Below are 16,680 nucleotides of genomic sequence, written 5' to 3'. Positions count from 1 at the left end.
CTGGGGTCTCCGCCCGCCGCTGCCCTAGCCCCCGCCCCAAGGGGCCAGCACTCACCGGCATGGTCTGGCTGCCGTGTAGCGCGTTGATGGCTGCCTGCGCCTCGGCATGGGAGGAGTACTTCACAAAGGCGCACCCTGCGGGGACGCGAGAGGCCGAGCTGGGACCCAGAAGCAGGGCCAGGGAGGGGCCGGGAGGAGAGGGCGCATCCCAGGTGAACGCAGATGGATGAGGCAGAGATTGAGAAAGAGACACCAAGAAGCCCAGAGACAGACGGCGACGGCCGGGAGACTCAGAGGCGCCCTCAGGTCTCCCTCCGCCTCGCCCCTCCCTCCCGGGCATCCCTCCCGGCCCCGCCCCGCGCACCCTTGCTGTTGCCGTCGGGCCCGCGCAGGATGGTGCACTCCTCGATGTTCCCGAAGGCCTCGAAGAGGCGGCGGACGTCGTCCTCGGACTGTTGCTTGTTGAGCATGCCCACGAAGAGTTTTCTATCTTCTAGAACAAAATTAGGAGATGCTTACCCGGGCCAGGGACCGGGCTGCGCGGGAGCAGGGCACGGCCGGAGGGGGAGGGCGGCAGGGAAAGGGAGGAGCCGGGGAGGCGGGGCTGGGGCTCGGAGCCGGCGGGGGAGGAGTGCGGGGAGGGGTACGGCAGCGGGGCTTAGTCGGAGCGGGAGGGGCGAGGGGGAGAAGTGGGTGGGGTAGCAACGCACAGCCGCGGGACAGGTGCGGAGAGAGCTGTGGCAGGCAGGAGCTGGATCGCAGCGACTCGGCCTCTCCCCGCCTGCAGGGCAGGCTGCACCCTGAGGAGCAGAGCCCTGGGCTGGCTCCTCACTAGAGCACACGGGCACACAGGCAGCCTGCGTTCCCCTCCTCTCTCCTCTCACGCGCTATCCTCCACAGGCACCAAAATGAATTACAACTGGCAGGTCTGCCGTCGGGCCTTTGCAGATGCTGTTCCCCTGCCTGGAGCGCACTCATCACAAGGTCCAGTCCTTCTCTTCTTCTAGATCTCAGTTTGAGTATTGCCTCCTCACCCATGCTCCTTGTTACCTCTCCCTTACTCTATCTCAGCCCCTCATCCCTTTGGCCGGAATGTCAAAGGACAATGACTGCTTTGCTTTGCGGTTTTCCGTATAGCTCTCCTTTCCCATCCATTCCCTGGGATGCTCACAGGGGAAAGAGACCAGGTCTCTCTGCTGAAGCAGCAGTGCCTGGAGCATAGGAGGCCCTCCATTCAGTGATGAGGGGAATAAAAAATGAATGCCTGCCCGTCCTGTGCCATCCCAGGGCACACCTCCTTGGTATCTCACATATTTTTTTCCTCCATCTGGATACTCCCTCCTCGTTCTGGCTCTTCCTATTTCTTCACGCTGCAAAATTTGACCCTGGGCACTTTGGGGGCGCCTGTTCCTGAAGATGCCTCAGCAGCCCCCACACACCTGGGACGAGTATGAAGTGCTTTGTTGACCCCATGCTGTGTGCTCAGGGAGACAAGGCACCCTGTATCGACCTGCAGCAGCTGGTGAATGACTGCAGAAGGCACCCCCAGCCCACATGCTGCTACTTCAGTGTGACTGCCACTCCTCTCACTGAGAGTTGGGGGGCGTATTCCTTCCCCTTGAATCTCGGTAGGGCTTGTGACTGCTCTAACAAATAACGAATGGCAGAAGTGATGCCAGGTGACTTCTGAGGTTGGGTCATAAAAGAGATCAGCTTCCACTTGGCTCTGCTTTGGGGGGCTGTTAGATCTGTGGAAGCCAGCCACCATGCTGTGAACCCCCAATTAGCCCATGCAGAAGAGTCCCCATGGAAAGGAACTGAGGCCCCAGCTGACAGTCAACATCAACCACCAGACACGTGAATGAATGAGTCCTCAGATAATTCCAGCTCCCAGGCTTTGAATTTTCCAGCTGAGGCCCAGACATCCTGGAGCAGAGACAGGCCTTCCATGCTGTGCCCTGTGAATTCCTGACCCACGGAATCCATGAGCAAAATAAACGGTTGTTTTACACCACTCAGTTTCGGGCTAAATTGGTATGCAGCCATAGGAACTGGAACAGAGTCCCAGGGGTGGCTGCACTCAGCAGGCATTCACTAGATGTTTGTGGATGATTACATGATTGACACACAGCCAAAGCTGCAGAAATGCAGACCCCAAAACTGCAAATGGCCATGTGTTCATGGTTTCCTCTGAACACATGGGCACTCAAGGACCCTGTGTCCTTCTGTATCCAAGGTGGTTATTATCTTCTCTCCAGAGAACCCCCACCTTGCCCAAATTGCCAGGGGAGTTCACTTAGAGCTGAGGGGCTGTCCCGGGTTCTGAAGCAAAGCAGAGGAAGCTTCCAGGCCCCCCCGTGCTCCACAAGCCACCTGCAGAGTCCTCCTGCCTTCTGCCCTGCTGATACTACTCAGTCCAGATGCACTCAGCACTGGGCCAGTTCTCCATGATGACATGGTGCCGGGTCCCAGTTCCTTCCACAACCTGTAGGGCACAGTTGCTGATCCCTGTTACCAGCTGTGGGTCAGAAAACACCAGCTGGCCCTCCAACAGGGTGGGCCTCAGCTAAAGCTCTGGACCCCAGAGCCCCGGCCCCACTTCCTGCCTCAAGCTGCTCTTCTGGCTCCTTTGGCTTGGCAAAACTTTGGGGCACACTCCCACCCCATCTCCAGGGTTTTGCGTGCAGCCTTACCCGCCTCCCCCCTCCAGCTCCAGGTTCTGGGGCACAAGGAGAAGGGAGGGGGGGGGTGGAAGAGAAAAGCTGAAGCGGGATGGGAGGAGATAGAGTTCAGCGCAGAAAGGGAGCGGGGGAGAGAAAATGACAGGAAACATAGACAAGACAATTAGAGGCAAAGAGCTGGGAGAAGAAGGCTGGGGGGAAAGATGACAGAGACAGAGGACAGACTGGGGAGCCCTTATGTTTGACTCCTGGAAGCAGCAACAGCAATTTACTGGAAGTGAAATGGGAGCTTTTCCTTCTTTTGTGGAGTAATTAAAACTCTTCCCTCCAGGCACAGCCCCCAGTGTTCCCCCTACCTCCCCCTCAATCTTTAGTGCCTTTTAAAGGCTCAATTGAATAGGGTTTCTAGAAAGACTTAGAAATGGAACCCCGCCCCTGCTAATCCCTGGCCCTCTTGCTAAAAATTCCACTTCCTCACTTGGACAGAAAAAGGAAAGAAAGGGAAGGCACCTCCTCTGCCCAAGCTTGATTTACATGCAGAGACCGCAGCTCCTCGCCTTCTCCTCTCCTGACGTCTGAATACATTCCTTTATTATTGCTATGACAGCTTTCTGATTGCATTAAAATTCATCCACATGTGCCTTTCTATCCAGCCACTTCCTTTTTTGCCGGTTTTGGGTTTTTTGTTTTTTCCTAATTCCTCGTTCCCCTCCCCTGAAATCTCCCTTTACTGTGCAGTTCTCAGTTAAGTACCTCCTTCTTGAGTCCTTTCTAAACATATAAGCGGCCAGGCTCCCCTCTTCCTCCCCATCTGGATTTCCCCAGGGAAACTACAGCCACCCTTACCTTTCTGGAGGGCTGCAAGATACCAAAGAAACCCAGCTTCAGACCCACTTCCTCCAGGTAGTCATGGATTGACCACACCCAACTCAAATGTCTGCTTCTAGGATCCTCAAATGCGTTCAGTTTGCACCATCCTCCAGTTGGGTATTGTGACTTATACGAGTGATTCTAAGGCTTGTGTCTCAGACCAGGGGCTGAAGGGACTTTGAGTTCACCAGTGGACCTTCTTCAGGGCCAGGCCCACTGACTCCCACTCCCGCTCCCCTGCTCCACACCTGAGTTTTGGGATCTATGAAATGGGTATGGTTAGATGCTTCTGTCATGGTGGTGGCTAGGGTCCCAGTGCCTGCCAAGAGGTAATTACCATGGCGATGGCCCCTACTTGGGTTTCTCGATGCAGGAGGAAGAGGAAATGCAGTGCTGTTTGCGCTTCATTTGTCCTGCCTTGCTTTGGCCTGAAGGGTCACCCCTACTGTGAGGGGGCAGAGGTCAAAGAGGGTGAGAGGAGAAGTTAGAGGATCCACATTTCATGATGGGGAACACACTTGAAGCAACAGGTTGGACTAGATTCTGAGGCTGTGGTTGACCAGCTGAGATGGATGACATCTCCCTGTCTCCCACCCCCTCTGCCCACCTCCTTTCTGGCCACTTTCCTGAGGCACCGTCTCAGGCTGCATCACATAACCAACGGTACCATTTGGCTGGTGTCTTGGGTCTGATGCCAATTTTGCAAGTCTTGGAGAATGACTCAGTTTTCCCAGCCCATGCCCACTCTTCTCCATCCACACAGCCCCTGATTCCTGGTACAGGCAGAGCAGGCCCTGGTCTCTGCCCAGCTGCCTGAGCTGGGACCCCTAGTAATAGAGAGGCTCTGGTGGCCCCCTTGTTCGGGTGAGCCCTCAGTCCTGAGGCTGTTGCTTCCTGTAGTTGGGGTGTTGGGGAGCTGCCCCTCTGAAGAGACGTTCAGGCAGGTGCTGCTGGACTGGGCCAAAGTGGTGAGGCAAGGAGTGGCCTCAGAGTTAGTGAGGGGATGGCTGAAGAGTGAGTGAGAGGTTGCTGAGACCCCTGGGGGCCCAGATATGTGATGAGCAACTGGAGGCTGGCACTGGGAGCCCAGAATTCTCTTGACAGAGCCCAGCTCAGGTCAGAGGCTCAGCCCTGGGAGTTGGAAACTGAGCACAACAAAATCTGCTGACCTGGGCTGAGGGGACGGAGGCCTTGTGGGTTCCTCCTGGTCATGGGGCAGAGCAAGGGAAGAATGTTCTATAGTCTCTCAACAGCTGTTCACTGAGCGCCTTCTCTGTGCCAGACACTGTTCCAAGCATTGCATCTACAGCGGTAAACAAGAGAGACGAAGCTGCTCATCGGAGCTGGCATCCGGGTGGAGAGACAGGCCATTCACAACACACAAGTGCCCAAACAAGATAAAGGCCAGCAGGCTGCCACACTGTGGCCCCAAGAACTGCTGTCCTTGTACCTGGACGAACAAGGCCATCGAGTGGCAGAACTGGGCAGGACCCCAGATAACACCAAGGGTTTCATGCTTTTTCAGACGGGGAAGGTGGGGCGGAGAAGGAGCCCCAGGATGCACAGGAGGTTGCCCATAGCTGGAGCCTAGACTCAACGCAGCCTCACGGGGTTCCTTGATTTCATGATCACAAAGCCCTTGCTGCTGCAATCTGCTCTTTTAAATCATGTCTGTGCCTGCAGGTGTGAGGGAGCATCTGGGGTTCTGTGGAACAGGAGTGTGACTCCCCAAAGGGCTGGGCAACAGGAGGTGGGTGTTCATCCAAGCCCTGCCTGGACCCAGAGAGGGCAGCTTGGCTCTTTGTCCCCAGATGTGTAACCATCATGGGGGAGTAGGCAGAGTCTGTATTCACCACCCCACCTGTGCAGGAGCTGGGGCTGGGGGAAGACGATAAAATTGTGGACAGGAGAAGCCCCCAGTTCTGTGTCAAGTGAAGGTGCTTACAGCCACCTCAGGAGGGGCTGGACAAAACCCCTGACATATTTTGGGTCTCTCCTACGGCCACCCCTTCAGTGAGCACTGAGTGAGCACTCACTGTGTGCCTGGGAATTGTCGGAACAGAGGATCTGAGATGAGTTTTGAGAGCGCTTCTGGGTTTTCTCTTTTAACGGATTGGGGAGAAAGGGTTGTGCATGGCTCTGAGATCCCTGGAGAATCCAGAGTCTTTGGTCTGTGGGCCCAGAGCCTCTGCACTGGAGCCCCTGGTGAGAGAACAAAGGCCTGATAAACACATCCAGTAACTCTGGGATGCAGGCCAGAAGAGGTTGGATGGGGAAGGAGGAACTAGCTACACCCTGATGGCTTCCAGGAGGAGGTGGGCTGGAGTTATGATGTGCATGGGACATATGCAGGGACTACAGGCCCACACTAGAATTTCAGCAAAGGCAGAGAGGTGGAGGGATGCCTTTGACTGTCCTTTTCACCTGCTCCAAGCAGTTTTGCAAGAAGGGGACTCTGAGGAGGCTTGACTTTGCTTCTTCAGCTGCCTCCTGCCTGCTTTCCTTTCCACCAACGCATACATCACCCATTCCTTTGACTTCAGGACTCTTTGTAATTTTCCTGAAACCCCAGTCTAGCTCTGAGCTCTGGTTCACAACCTATAAAAAGCATTGGGTGACACCCGGGAAGTGATAGGTGCTTATGAAAAGACAATGGAATCTGGTTGCCAGAATCTCTTGCATCCTCCCATGGATCCCTCCATGAGGGAGACAACAACTCCTGAGTTCACTCTATTCAGGGTGTCAGGGCGGGATGGGGCTCAGGCTGAAAGGATTTGTATTTTAGAAGGAGAACCCAGGGCACCCTCAGTGGAGTCTCAGGATTAGGACAAACCCCTAAGGGGGATGTTTCAGGGCTGTGCCTTCTCTGCTGTCCCACCCTAGCCATGTGGGGAGCATGTTGCTGGCCGGGCAGGGTGAGTGGGCCCCTGAGTGGTGAGGAGGGAGGTAACAGCAGTATCACTTGACTCGCCAAATGCCAGCATCCTGGCGCTAATGCTCAAATTCCGGTTTAATTTTCACAATTTGATTCACTCATTACCATCAGCATTAAACAATATTTCTTGCTTAAGAATAGATGGTTGCAGGGGCACTGTGGGCAAGTGTTCAGATGGTTAATGCCTTTTATTACCGCAGTAGATTTTTACTATTCTCTTCCCTCCAGCTGCTGAGGGAAGGTTGGGGGGGGGGCGGTTACTGAGTTGGAGAGAACCCTAGGGTCAGGGACCAGGATGGGGAGTACATGGCTTTTAGGTCTAGTGGCTGGTGGGGTGGGCAGAGAGGCTGCTAGAAGACCTGGAAGCTCAAAGGCAGGAGTTTGGAGTTGCAGAGAAAATGCCAGATATTCATGATGACAGAGCTGGAGGTCTCTTTCCTGTTTTGGAGCCTTGGGTCTTGAGGAGTGACAGGTGCTGGGCAAGAGCCCGGAGGCCAGAGTACCCCATGAATCTGCTCCTCAGCTGCCAGGCCGAGGCTGGAGCCCAGGGTCGTTCCATGCAGTGGCCCTGCCACTTTGCCTCCTGGATTCCAGGATCTTCTACGCTCTCTGGGCCCATGGGCAGTGATTCTGAGGGTGAAGGACATGCCCCTTCTCTAACTTTGCCTGTGGATCAGGGAGGACCTTCAGCAGCAAAGGACAGGGAGACACACCTGACTCAACAGGAGGGCCGGGCCAAGGGTGTCCTCCAGATAATAACTGAGGCTGTTTGTCAAATCCTGGCTCCACCACATTTTGACTGTGCAGGCTCGGGCAAGGCATATAACCCCCCAGGCGGGTCCGGAATTAAATGAGGTTTTTAGCACGTGCGTGGCACAGAGAAAAGGCTCAATAAGTGCCAGTTATTGTGAATGTTCTAACCATTACTACTGCTCACCCATGGGGACCCCAGTTGGCAGGAGGGTGATACCCACTCCCACAGCCGGGAGTGTAGAGAGGACCCCCAGGGACATCGAACTGAGCAAAGCCATGCCAGCCCAGGTCAGTCAGAGAAGAGAGCAACATTTTGAGAACCACTGAGATGCTCTCCAGCCTCCACCAGGAGGTCTACATGGGTTGTGCAAAAACAGACATTTCCCCCAAAGGGACTGAGCATCCCTACATGCCATTTCCACGAATTCTCCCAATCCCCAGGTCTGTCAAGTACCCATGGTTCCTAAGGGACGAGCGAATCTACATCTGAATCTACATCTGAATCTACATCTGTGCAGTTTTCGAGGTTGCCTGACCACTCCACCCCAAAACCCAGAGGCTTCCTTTTCTTCCTCTTTGCCAGCCCTCGTAGAGCCACCTCACTGCCCCAGGGGGCAGCATACAGTAGCAGAACTGCCTTCTAAGTAGGGATGCAGTGGATAGGGACAGGGATCTGCACCCCCATTCTTGGAGGCTGAGAACCCAGCAATTACCCCCAATCAGGTCGGCGTAGACAGTTTCCAGCACCACTGTCCACACCAGAGTCAAGAACCTGCAGCTATGTGACCAGGTTGGCCATCCTCCCAAGAGCCAATTCCTTCACCTGGGACACAGAGTCACCACGGGCTAGGTCTCAGGAGGGCTCTGAGCCTGAGCCAGTGGAGAGCGATGCGCCCCCCTTCCCTCCACCACACTGTGTCAGAGCCAGAGCGGGGCACAGCTGGGCTGGGAGCCGACTCTGAGGATAAAAGCCTTCCTGCTTGGGAAGAAGGCCGAAGGAGACATCAGAACAGATCAAAGGCTGCTGGGATCAGGACGTGTTTGGGGGCCTCCAATGGGATGCAAATGAAGACCCTCACCGGCTCTGCCCCGCCCCCACGAGGCAGTGCTGGCCTTCATCTGCTTGGCTCCCTCCGGGCCTGGTGCTGTTTGATGTTGGGGTGGAAGAGGCAGGAGATTGGAGTCCCTGTCACTTGCACTCCTTCAGCCAGCACTGCCTTCCAGATACTTCAGGGTCCGCCATCCCTCCTCCTTCTCCACTGAGGTTGGAGCCACCCAAGCACGACGGTCACCTCCTCGATGCTGACACCCACCCAAGCCCCTGCTGTCTGCTCTCCATAGAACAGCAGAGGGGGCGTTAAAATCCAGGGCAGACCCTGTTTCTCCTCTGCTGAAACCCTGCTGAAACCCTGTGGTCTCCCCCTCACTCTGAGACCAAGCCAAGTCCGGTAATGCCATGTAAGCGGCTACACAGGCACCCATACTCCATGCCCCCTGACCTCTCTCCTCCATGAATGAGATGTCCATGTTCGTTCATTCATGCAGCAAGGTCCAATTCCTAAATGGCCTGGCATGTAGTAGATGCTCAATAAATACACATTGTCATGAATAAATGAATCCATTTGCTCAATGAGCATTGGGGGTGGGGCTGCTATAAACCTGGCATGGTGATGGGTGCAAGGGACAAGGAGCTGACCTTCAGGAATCCTCAGAAGGTAGGAAATGAGTGTTCCCTAGAGATGAGTAGGTACTGGACATAGTGCAGGCACAGCGCATGGACTGATGAGCCCTGTGGGTATGAAGGGCTGAGAAAGACCTGAAAGGCTTGTGCTGGACCCGGAATGATCCATGGGCAGGGTTTGCATTGTGGGAGAGGCAAGGGGTAGGCATTGCGGGCCAAGGAACAGCATGTGCAAAAGCGAGGAGTGTGAAAGGGTGTGTGGTAGAAGGGAGGAGCAACACACACACACACACCAGTATATCCGCCACGCATATGCCCCAACATACACACACACCCCAATACACGCACCACACATACACTCCAACACACACACACACACACACACACCCTAATACACACACCACACATATACCCCAACACACACACACACACAGCCCAGTACACGCACCACACATACACCCCAACACACACACACACCAATACACACACCACACATATACTCCAACACACACACACACCAATACACACACCACGCATATACTCCAACACACACACACACACACACCAATACATGCACCACACATATACTCCAACACACACACACACAAATATATGCACCACACATATACCCCAACACACACACACAAATACACCACACATATACCCCAACATACAAACACACACACCCCAATACATGCACCACACATATACCCCAACACATACACAATACACCACACATATACCCCAACACACACACACACCAATAAATGCACCACACATATACCCCAACACATACACATACACCCCCAATACATGCACCACACGTATACTTCAACACACACACACACACACACCAATACATGTACCACACATATACCCAACATACACCCCAATACATGTGGTACACATATACCCCAACAAACACACACACTAATACATGCACCAACATATATACCCCAACATACACACACACCCCAACATACACCAAAGCATATACCCCAACACACACACACATACACAGCAATGCATTACCCCAACATACACACACAAAGACATACACGCAATACACACACCAATACACAGTAATGCATATACCCCCAACATACACACACCAACACACACCAGTGCAATACCCCAACATACACACACACAGCAACATACACCCTAACACACATACATACACATATACACACCAAATAGACACACACCTCAACACACACAACACCCCCACACACCCAACACACACATACACATACACACACATCAACACATAGCTACACACCCCAAACACACATACACACCCCCAACATACACACATATACACATACATACCCCAACATACACAGACACACAACCAACTCACATCCCAACACACAAACCCAACCATCCAACATGCACATACACCCAATACACACACACCAACACACATAGACACACTCCCCAACACATACATAGACACACACACTAACATACACACACCAATATGCACACCAGCACCCATCCCTCAACAGATACACATACCCACACACACTCCAACACGTACACAAACACATACATGCAGATGCACACTAACATACACAGATGCACATACACACACACACAGATACACCAACACACACCTCAGCATACACACATAACACAGACACACACACCCCAATGCACATACACACACACACACCCCTTCCTCCTCTCCCGCCCACACTGATCTAAGCACCTCCCCAAGGTGAAAGGCCTGGCCCCTCTCCTGTGATCTCTGAAAGGCCTGGGCCTCTAGCCCTGGGCCCATTCTTCTCGCCTGTGCCTGGCCTCACAGCGCACCATGCCCTCCCTTGGCTCCATCTGCTCCTCATCCATGGCACCCATGGCTGTTCCTGTGGCCCAATGCAAATCACCCAGGCCCTATATGACAAGAGCCTGCAGGACCCAACTCCCACATCACAGCAGCCCTGCCGCCCCAGCCAGCGCTGCTCAGCCCAGTCAACTCCACCTCCTTCCCCCAAGCTTGAGGTGCCCTGCCTGTGTCTGCAGCTCTGACTTACTCTTCCAGGTGGTGGCTGTGAGAACAAGAAGAATCACAGTGGTTCTCATTTTGCCCCCAGTTACTATGATCCAGACACTGAGAACAGCACTTTACAGGTATGGCAGGTATTTGATTATTTCCACTGTTCAGATGAAGAAACAGAGGCACAGAGAAGCTAATTGTCTTTCCCAAGAACTCACACCCAGTCACTGGTGAAGCCAGGACTCAGCCCCAGGTGGTCTGGACCGAGCTGAGCTTTGGGTGTCTTCCTTTTCCCGGGCAGAAGAGGGTACCACTTGGAGCTCTCACTCTCTGTCTTCCCTTTCCACCCCTCCATCTCTGCACAGACCACTGGCAAAATGCCCAATAACCACATTGCTTTTTGAGGGCTAGGGCTTTGGTTGAGAGCCCCAAGGGGTGAGTGGGCGGGGCACCTATAGCCTGCTGCTAGCTGCAAGGGAGTGGACTCATGGGATTCCCCATTGCCCACGGTCCCATTTAGGCCTCACAATCCCTCCCCAGTCCTGTCCATCCCTCTGATCACAGCCTGGCTGTCTGGAAGTCCCCTAGGTGCTCCAGGAGGTAAAGCTTTTTCCTTTTGAGTCCTCTGGCCTTCCCCTCCCTTGAATGTGGGCTGAAAATGTCCTCTCTTGTCATCACACAGTAAGTCTGCCCTGCTGGCAGAATCTCCTCTAACTGCATTACCCCCTCCATCCCGGAAGCCCCTCCCTGGCCCCTGAGGCCTGCTCTGGGCAGAGGTGTGGCTCCTGAGAAAGGGGTTTGCAGGGGTGCCTTTGGGGGCCTTGCAGCATGTTTGCAGAACCAGAGCCAGAACTTGAGGCCTGTTGCCACCTTCACAAGGGGGCCAGGAATGGCTCCTTCACTCTCATCTCTTGTGCTCTGAGAGGAGATGAGCTGGCCTAGGGACCCTGAATCAAGAGAAGCTGAGCCTTGGGATTCAGCACAGGTGAGGGGTCTGGGAACTGTCCTCACCTGCCCCCTTGCTGCCTCCCTCTCTGGCCTTCAGACCCTTGCCCTGTGAGTCTGAGTCAGGCCTTTCAGTAGGAGCCTGGGACACCACGGTGGCTCTATGTAGAAGTCACCTTTTGCTGGGATGGTGGCATGCAGCCGTCTCACCAGGTAACTGATTATACATTTGATCTGCTACATTATCCTTACCAGGCGCACGGCACGCGACAGACGGCCCCGGAGTTCTGTGGGGACTTTTCGCAGCCGAACTCTGTTGTCTAATGGGGTTTCCGCTGGCGTCTGGCACACTCTCCTGCATTTCACCCATCGCAAGATAATTTATAACATAATGGGGCCCTTTTTTCCTTTATATCACGCGGGAGCATAAATTATGGCCAGTTTGTCCTCAGCTTTCAAGGAGACAGACAAAGCAGGGCTATTCCAGCAAGGGTGGGGGGAGGTTTCTGCAGGGGAGGAGGAGGACAGGGTGGTCTACGGGGCAGGAGGGGCAATAAGAGGAGAAACCAAGGAATGGTGTTAAAAGCATCTCATTGACAGGGCAAAGAATCTACTCCAGGTGGCCACAAATGCTGGGGAAGAAATAAAAGACCTGCTTAGAGCCGTTTGCCTCTATTAACCACGGAGCGGGGGCTCGTTAGCTGGGCGCAGAGCTGCACAGTGATAAGGCTGTGTGTGGGGCAGTGGTCACTGCCTGCAGACCACCTGGCCACAGACCTTCCAACAGTAGCCACAGGCTGACCCTCATGGGGCCTCAAATCCTCCCAGCTGTGACCCAAATTTCCACAGCCGCACAGAGAGTGTGGGTGGGCATGGGCTTCCTTAGTGCCTCCCGCCACCGCCAGAGACACAGTGAAGAACTCAGTGCTGGGGGAAGCCGTGCAAACCCCCTGCCCCTCTGACCCACAGTCGATGTTTAATATTGACAGTGGAGCTTGGCTTTCTGTGGATGGACAGCGATGGAGAAGCTGCCTACCAGCCCACTGGCCATGTTCCCGGGGAAGTGCAAGGCCTCAGCATCTTTGTTACTTGTCTAACCCGGGAGGAGTCACACTGGAATCAAGAGAGACTGACCTGGCAGCTGCAGCCACCACGCCCATTGCCCACACCTGAACACTGTGCTGAGAACCTCTAGTGACCCTGGGTTGGGAGTGGGTCTTCAGAGGCCGCCTGACCCAGCCTCCTTCACTACCACCCAGTTGCAGGAATGATGCTTCCTAATCACCTGCAGAAGGCCTGCTGGCCTCCCTGTGAGACCCAGGAGGGAGCCCAGAAGAACGTTGTCTTATGTACCTCCAGAGCCCAAGTCCTGCCCTGTAGCACCAGCGGCTACCCCTGTGCCCTTAGGACAGCCCTTCAGGGATGAGCAGCAGGTGGCTTGGATCTCATGGGACAGAAGTCCTTAGCCCTGGTTGCCATGGAAATCACCTGGAGGCTTTCAACAATCCAGGTGACTCGGGCTGGCCCCTGAGATACGGATTTGAGGGACTGGTCCAGAGCCCAGATGTCAGTATTTCTGGTTTTGGGTTTTTAAAGCTTCTCAGGTGATACCAACATGCAGTCAGGGTAGGGAAGGGATGCGATGTGATTGGTCTTCTCCAGGCTGCTCATCTCTCCTCAGGCACTGCGTCCCTGGCTCTCCACCTGTCTGCTGGGCTAGAACTCTTCAGGCTGCAAAATTCTGGGCACTGTTGGTGCAGGGCCGGCAGCACCCACTTTCTATGCCCTGACACCTGCCTGAGCCTGGCCGTCTTTCCCATTGCTCAGGAATCACCTGTAAAGCTATTGAACTAATTTCAGGAAGCGGGGTGAGGGGATTTCTCTAGGTCAGCACTCAACTTAGCTCCTGAGGGCTTTGCAATCCCCCTCTTCCTCCTCTCTCTTCCCTTGTGCCCCTTCCCCCTCCTTCCACCAGCCAGCCCTGCTCTGAGTGGGGAATCCCAGGCCCCTGTTTCTCAGGCCTCTGGGATCCTTTCTATCCCACTTTGTTCCAGCCTCTATGGCCCTCCTGGATTCCCTCCTGCCCACCGCCAAGGAACTCAGAGGGCCCATGCTTAAGTACACAGTGTATTAACTCATGACTGATAATGGACTGCAGATAGACATAGAGATGGATAGATGGTAGACATGATTAATAGATGCTAGATATCCAGATTAAATGTTAGATGATAGATAGATTCACAGATGAAAGAAAAATGATTGCAAAAAGCAGATAGATTTATGATGGATGACACATAAATAGCAATAGGTAAATGTGGATGGATGGGTGGCCAGGATGCTTCTGAGGACTTCAGGTAATGAGGTCTAAATGCAAAGATCAGAAAACTAGTCACAACCACCCATACCTGCTGGGGTGCTGACTCTCAAAAGAACAAGGAAAGCTGCTCTGCTCAAGACCTATCTTGAACCAGCTTCTCTTTCAACCCAGGTCCCTGAGTCTCCACATTTGCCAATGGGTTTGCAGTTAACATAGGTTGCAATTAGGTTGGTTTACTGTGGACACCTGAAGATTCTCTTTGACATTTTCCTGAACCTACTGGCAAGCTGAAATGACCTCTCAAGCCTCTACTGCACCCAATGAGGTCCTCCCTTCCTGCATGGAGGGATATCTCCCATATAGGTGCCTGCAACTAAGGGAGCACTGCTCCTAAGCCCCTGCAGTGAGATGACAGGTGTCAGCCCACATGGTTTATGCAGAGCTCCATGCGTTCATTCTCTCTGTCAAAGACCATGCCCTCAGAGAGGAGGATGGCAGCACACACCGTGGCTCAAGCACATCTCAGAGCATTTTAACCTTATGAAGCGGGCACCACTGTTCCCCATTCTACAGATGAGGAAACAAAGGCACAGAGAGGCTTGGCAACCAACTTGCTGGGGGTCCCCGGGCTAATTCACAGCAGAGCCAGGCTTTGAACCAGGTGGCCCAGCTCTCCAGCTCTCATCTACCATGCAGAAGGCATCCCCCTGCCCTGCTCACCAGAGGATGGTCATGAGGCCCTGCTGGGCTCAGGAGGGCAGGCGGCTCTGGGCACCTGGAAGGGCTGCGAAAGCCTTGATTCTTTCTAATGACTAATGAGATTGTGAGGGGGAGAGTTCGCTTTCTTGAGTGAACAAACTATTTTGAAGGGTGGCAACATATCATCTGTTGGTATGTGACTGGCATTGCTAACAGCAGAGGAGCCTGTTCTCTGCAGAGAACAGGAATATTGCCTGTTCAGGGTAGCAATATTTGGTTACCATGAAATTCCTTTTACAGAGTGGCACAAGAGAATCTTCTGTCTCAGAAACCTGTATGCCAGCTCTGGGGCTGCCCTGGACCTCTCCTGCTATTCACCACTCAGTCTGGCAGTCAGCATTCAACAAACTATGCACAAGGGACTGTGTCAGGAGCTGCAGGAAGTAGACTTGATCCCTCAGGAAAAGTGCTTCCAAATTAGGGCCTGAGTGGCCCCAGCTGTGGAGGGCAGACCATGATGGGGGATCCTGGGGTGGGAGTGGATGGAGGCTGGCAGACTGGGCAGTACACAGTGGAGCAGGAAGAGTTTTCCATGCTGCAGTGTCCTCATGGCTGAGGCCACAGGGCACTGAGGTCGGGCTGTGCTGCCTCTCTAGGGAAGGGTGGGGAGAAGGATGGAAGCTTGGGGGTGGGAGCTCAGAGGACAGAATGCAAAGAGCTTCATTACTCAGCTCAAGCGCTCAAGGAGAATTGTATTTTGAAAATGAAGACATGGCCCTCCCACCCACAAGTCTCCAGGGGGGACCTGAGAACGACAAGCACTGTGGGGCTGCTCTGCCGGAAGCAGGTGGTCTGGGAGCGAAGGAAGCAGGTGAAGGCCCTCACTTGCTAGCTCGTACACCCCAGTTCATCCCCCCACTTCCCTTCCCCCACAGCCAGGCTCTGCTATCAGGGACACTGTCAGCTGCCCTTTGGATGTCCTGACAGTGGGCTCTGTGCCAGCTGGCCATCTGCACACGTCCTGTCCACTTCTTACTACCATGCTCCAATAGAATATGATGAGAGCCTTGTTTGATAGATGAGTTAACTGAGGCTCAGAGAAGCTAAGAAACTGGTGGAAGCTCCCCCAGGCAGTAAGTGGCACAGGTGGGGCTGGACCAGGTATCTCTGGCAGCTGTACCTCCTTCTCTGTTGTGTGACATGGAGTATTACATGGCCCTGGAGTTTCATCTTTTGGGTTCCATGCCTGCAGACTGGGCATTGCCCTCTTCAGGGAAGTTTTTGAACTATGGTGGCTCTGGTCACCTCCACATGACTGATTTTGCCAGAAAATGTCCTTTGTGATCAAAAGGACCTGATAAGCTTTTAGGCCTGGAGTGCCTGAGAATGGAAGAGAAGTGGAGGAGGTAACATGGAGGGCCATGGCTGGGAGAGGGCTCGATGCTGGGGAATTGAGGGCAGCCTGGTGTCTGGGAGGTGGGTGGTGGTGACGGTGCTGAGCTGGGGAGGCCAAAGAAGGTGGCTTGTCTGGAGGGGATGTTCCCTGCCAGTCCCCACTCTCCTTCCGTCTCCATGCACAGCAGCTGGGTGGCCCAGGGCAGTGGAGCCCCCTGAACGTGTATCCCAGGCACCTCAAGCTTTGCCCACTGACTGCATCAGAAAGCTTCATCCACAGGTATATGTGACTATTTTTCAAATGCATCTAGATGCTATTGTGATTTTAAAAATACAAATCCATTTAAAAGCATTGCTGAATTCAAGGTGGAATTTTGTCATTTTGCATTCTCTCAAACAATG

At 53.9% G+C, this 16,680-nt stretch overlaps 1 protein-coding gene across 3 annotated transcripts in view; it reads right to left on the bottom strand.

Annotated features, from left to right (window-relative positions):
• CELF4 (CUGBP, Elav-like family member 4) overlaps positions 1 to 16,680 on the bottom strand; it is a 321,661-nt gene that overhangs the window by 30,885 nt on the left and 274,096 nt on the right. For 2 of the 3 annotated variants that reach the window (XM_011943643.1, XM_011943645.1), the window contains exons 4-5: positions 365 to 493; positions 56 to 135 (exon numbers count right to left, since the gene is read on the bottom strand). In XM_011943643.1, the coding sequence (XP_011799033.1) occupies positions 56 to 135; positions 365 to 493 (209 nt within the window). The remainder of the gene's footprint in view (positions 1 to 55; positions 136 to 364; positions 494 to 16,680) is intronic. The other variant, XM_011943644.1, reaches the window with a different exon arrangement.

Source organism: Colobus angolensis, unplaced genomic scaffold (assembly GCF_000951035.1).
Source record: "Colobus angolensis palliatus isolate OR3802 unplaced genomic scaffold, Cang.pa_1.0 Scaffold220, whole genome shotgun sequence".
NCBI lineage: Eukaryota > Metazoa > Chordata > Mammalia > Primates > Cercopithecidae > Colobus > Colobus angolensis.
Note: the sequence above shows the minus strand (reverse complement) of the source record. Positions and strands in the feature narration are given on the sequence as shown.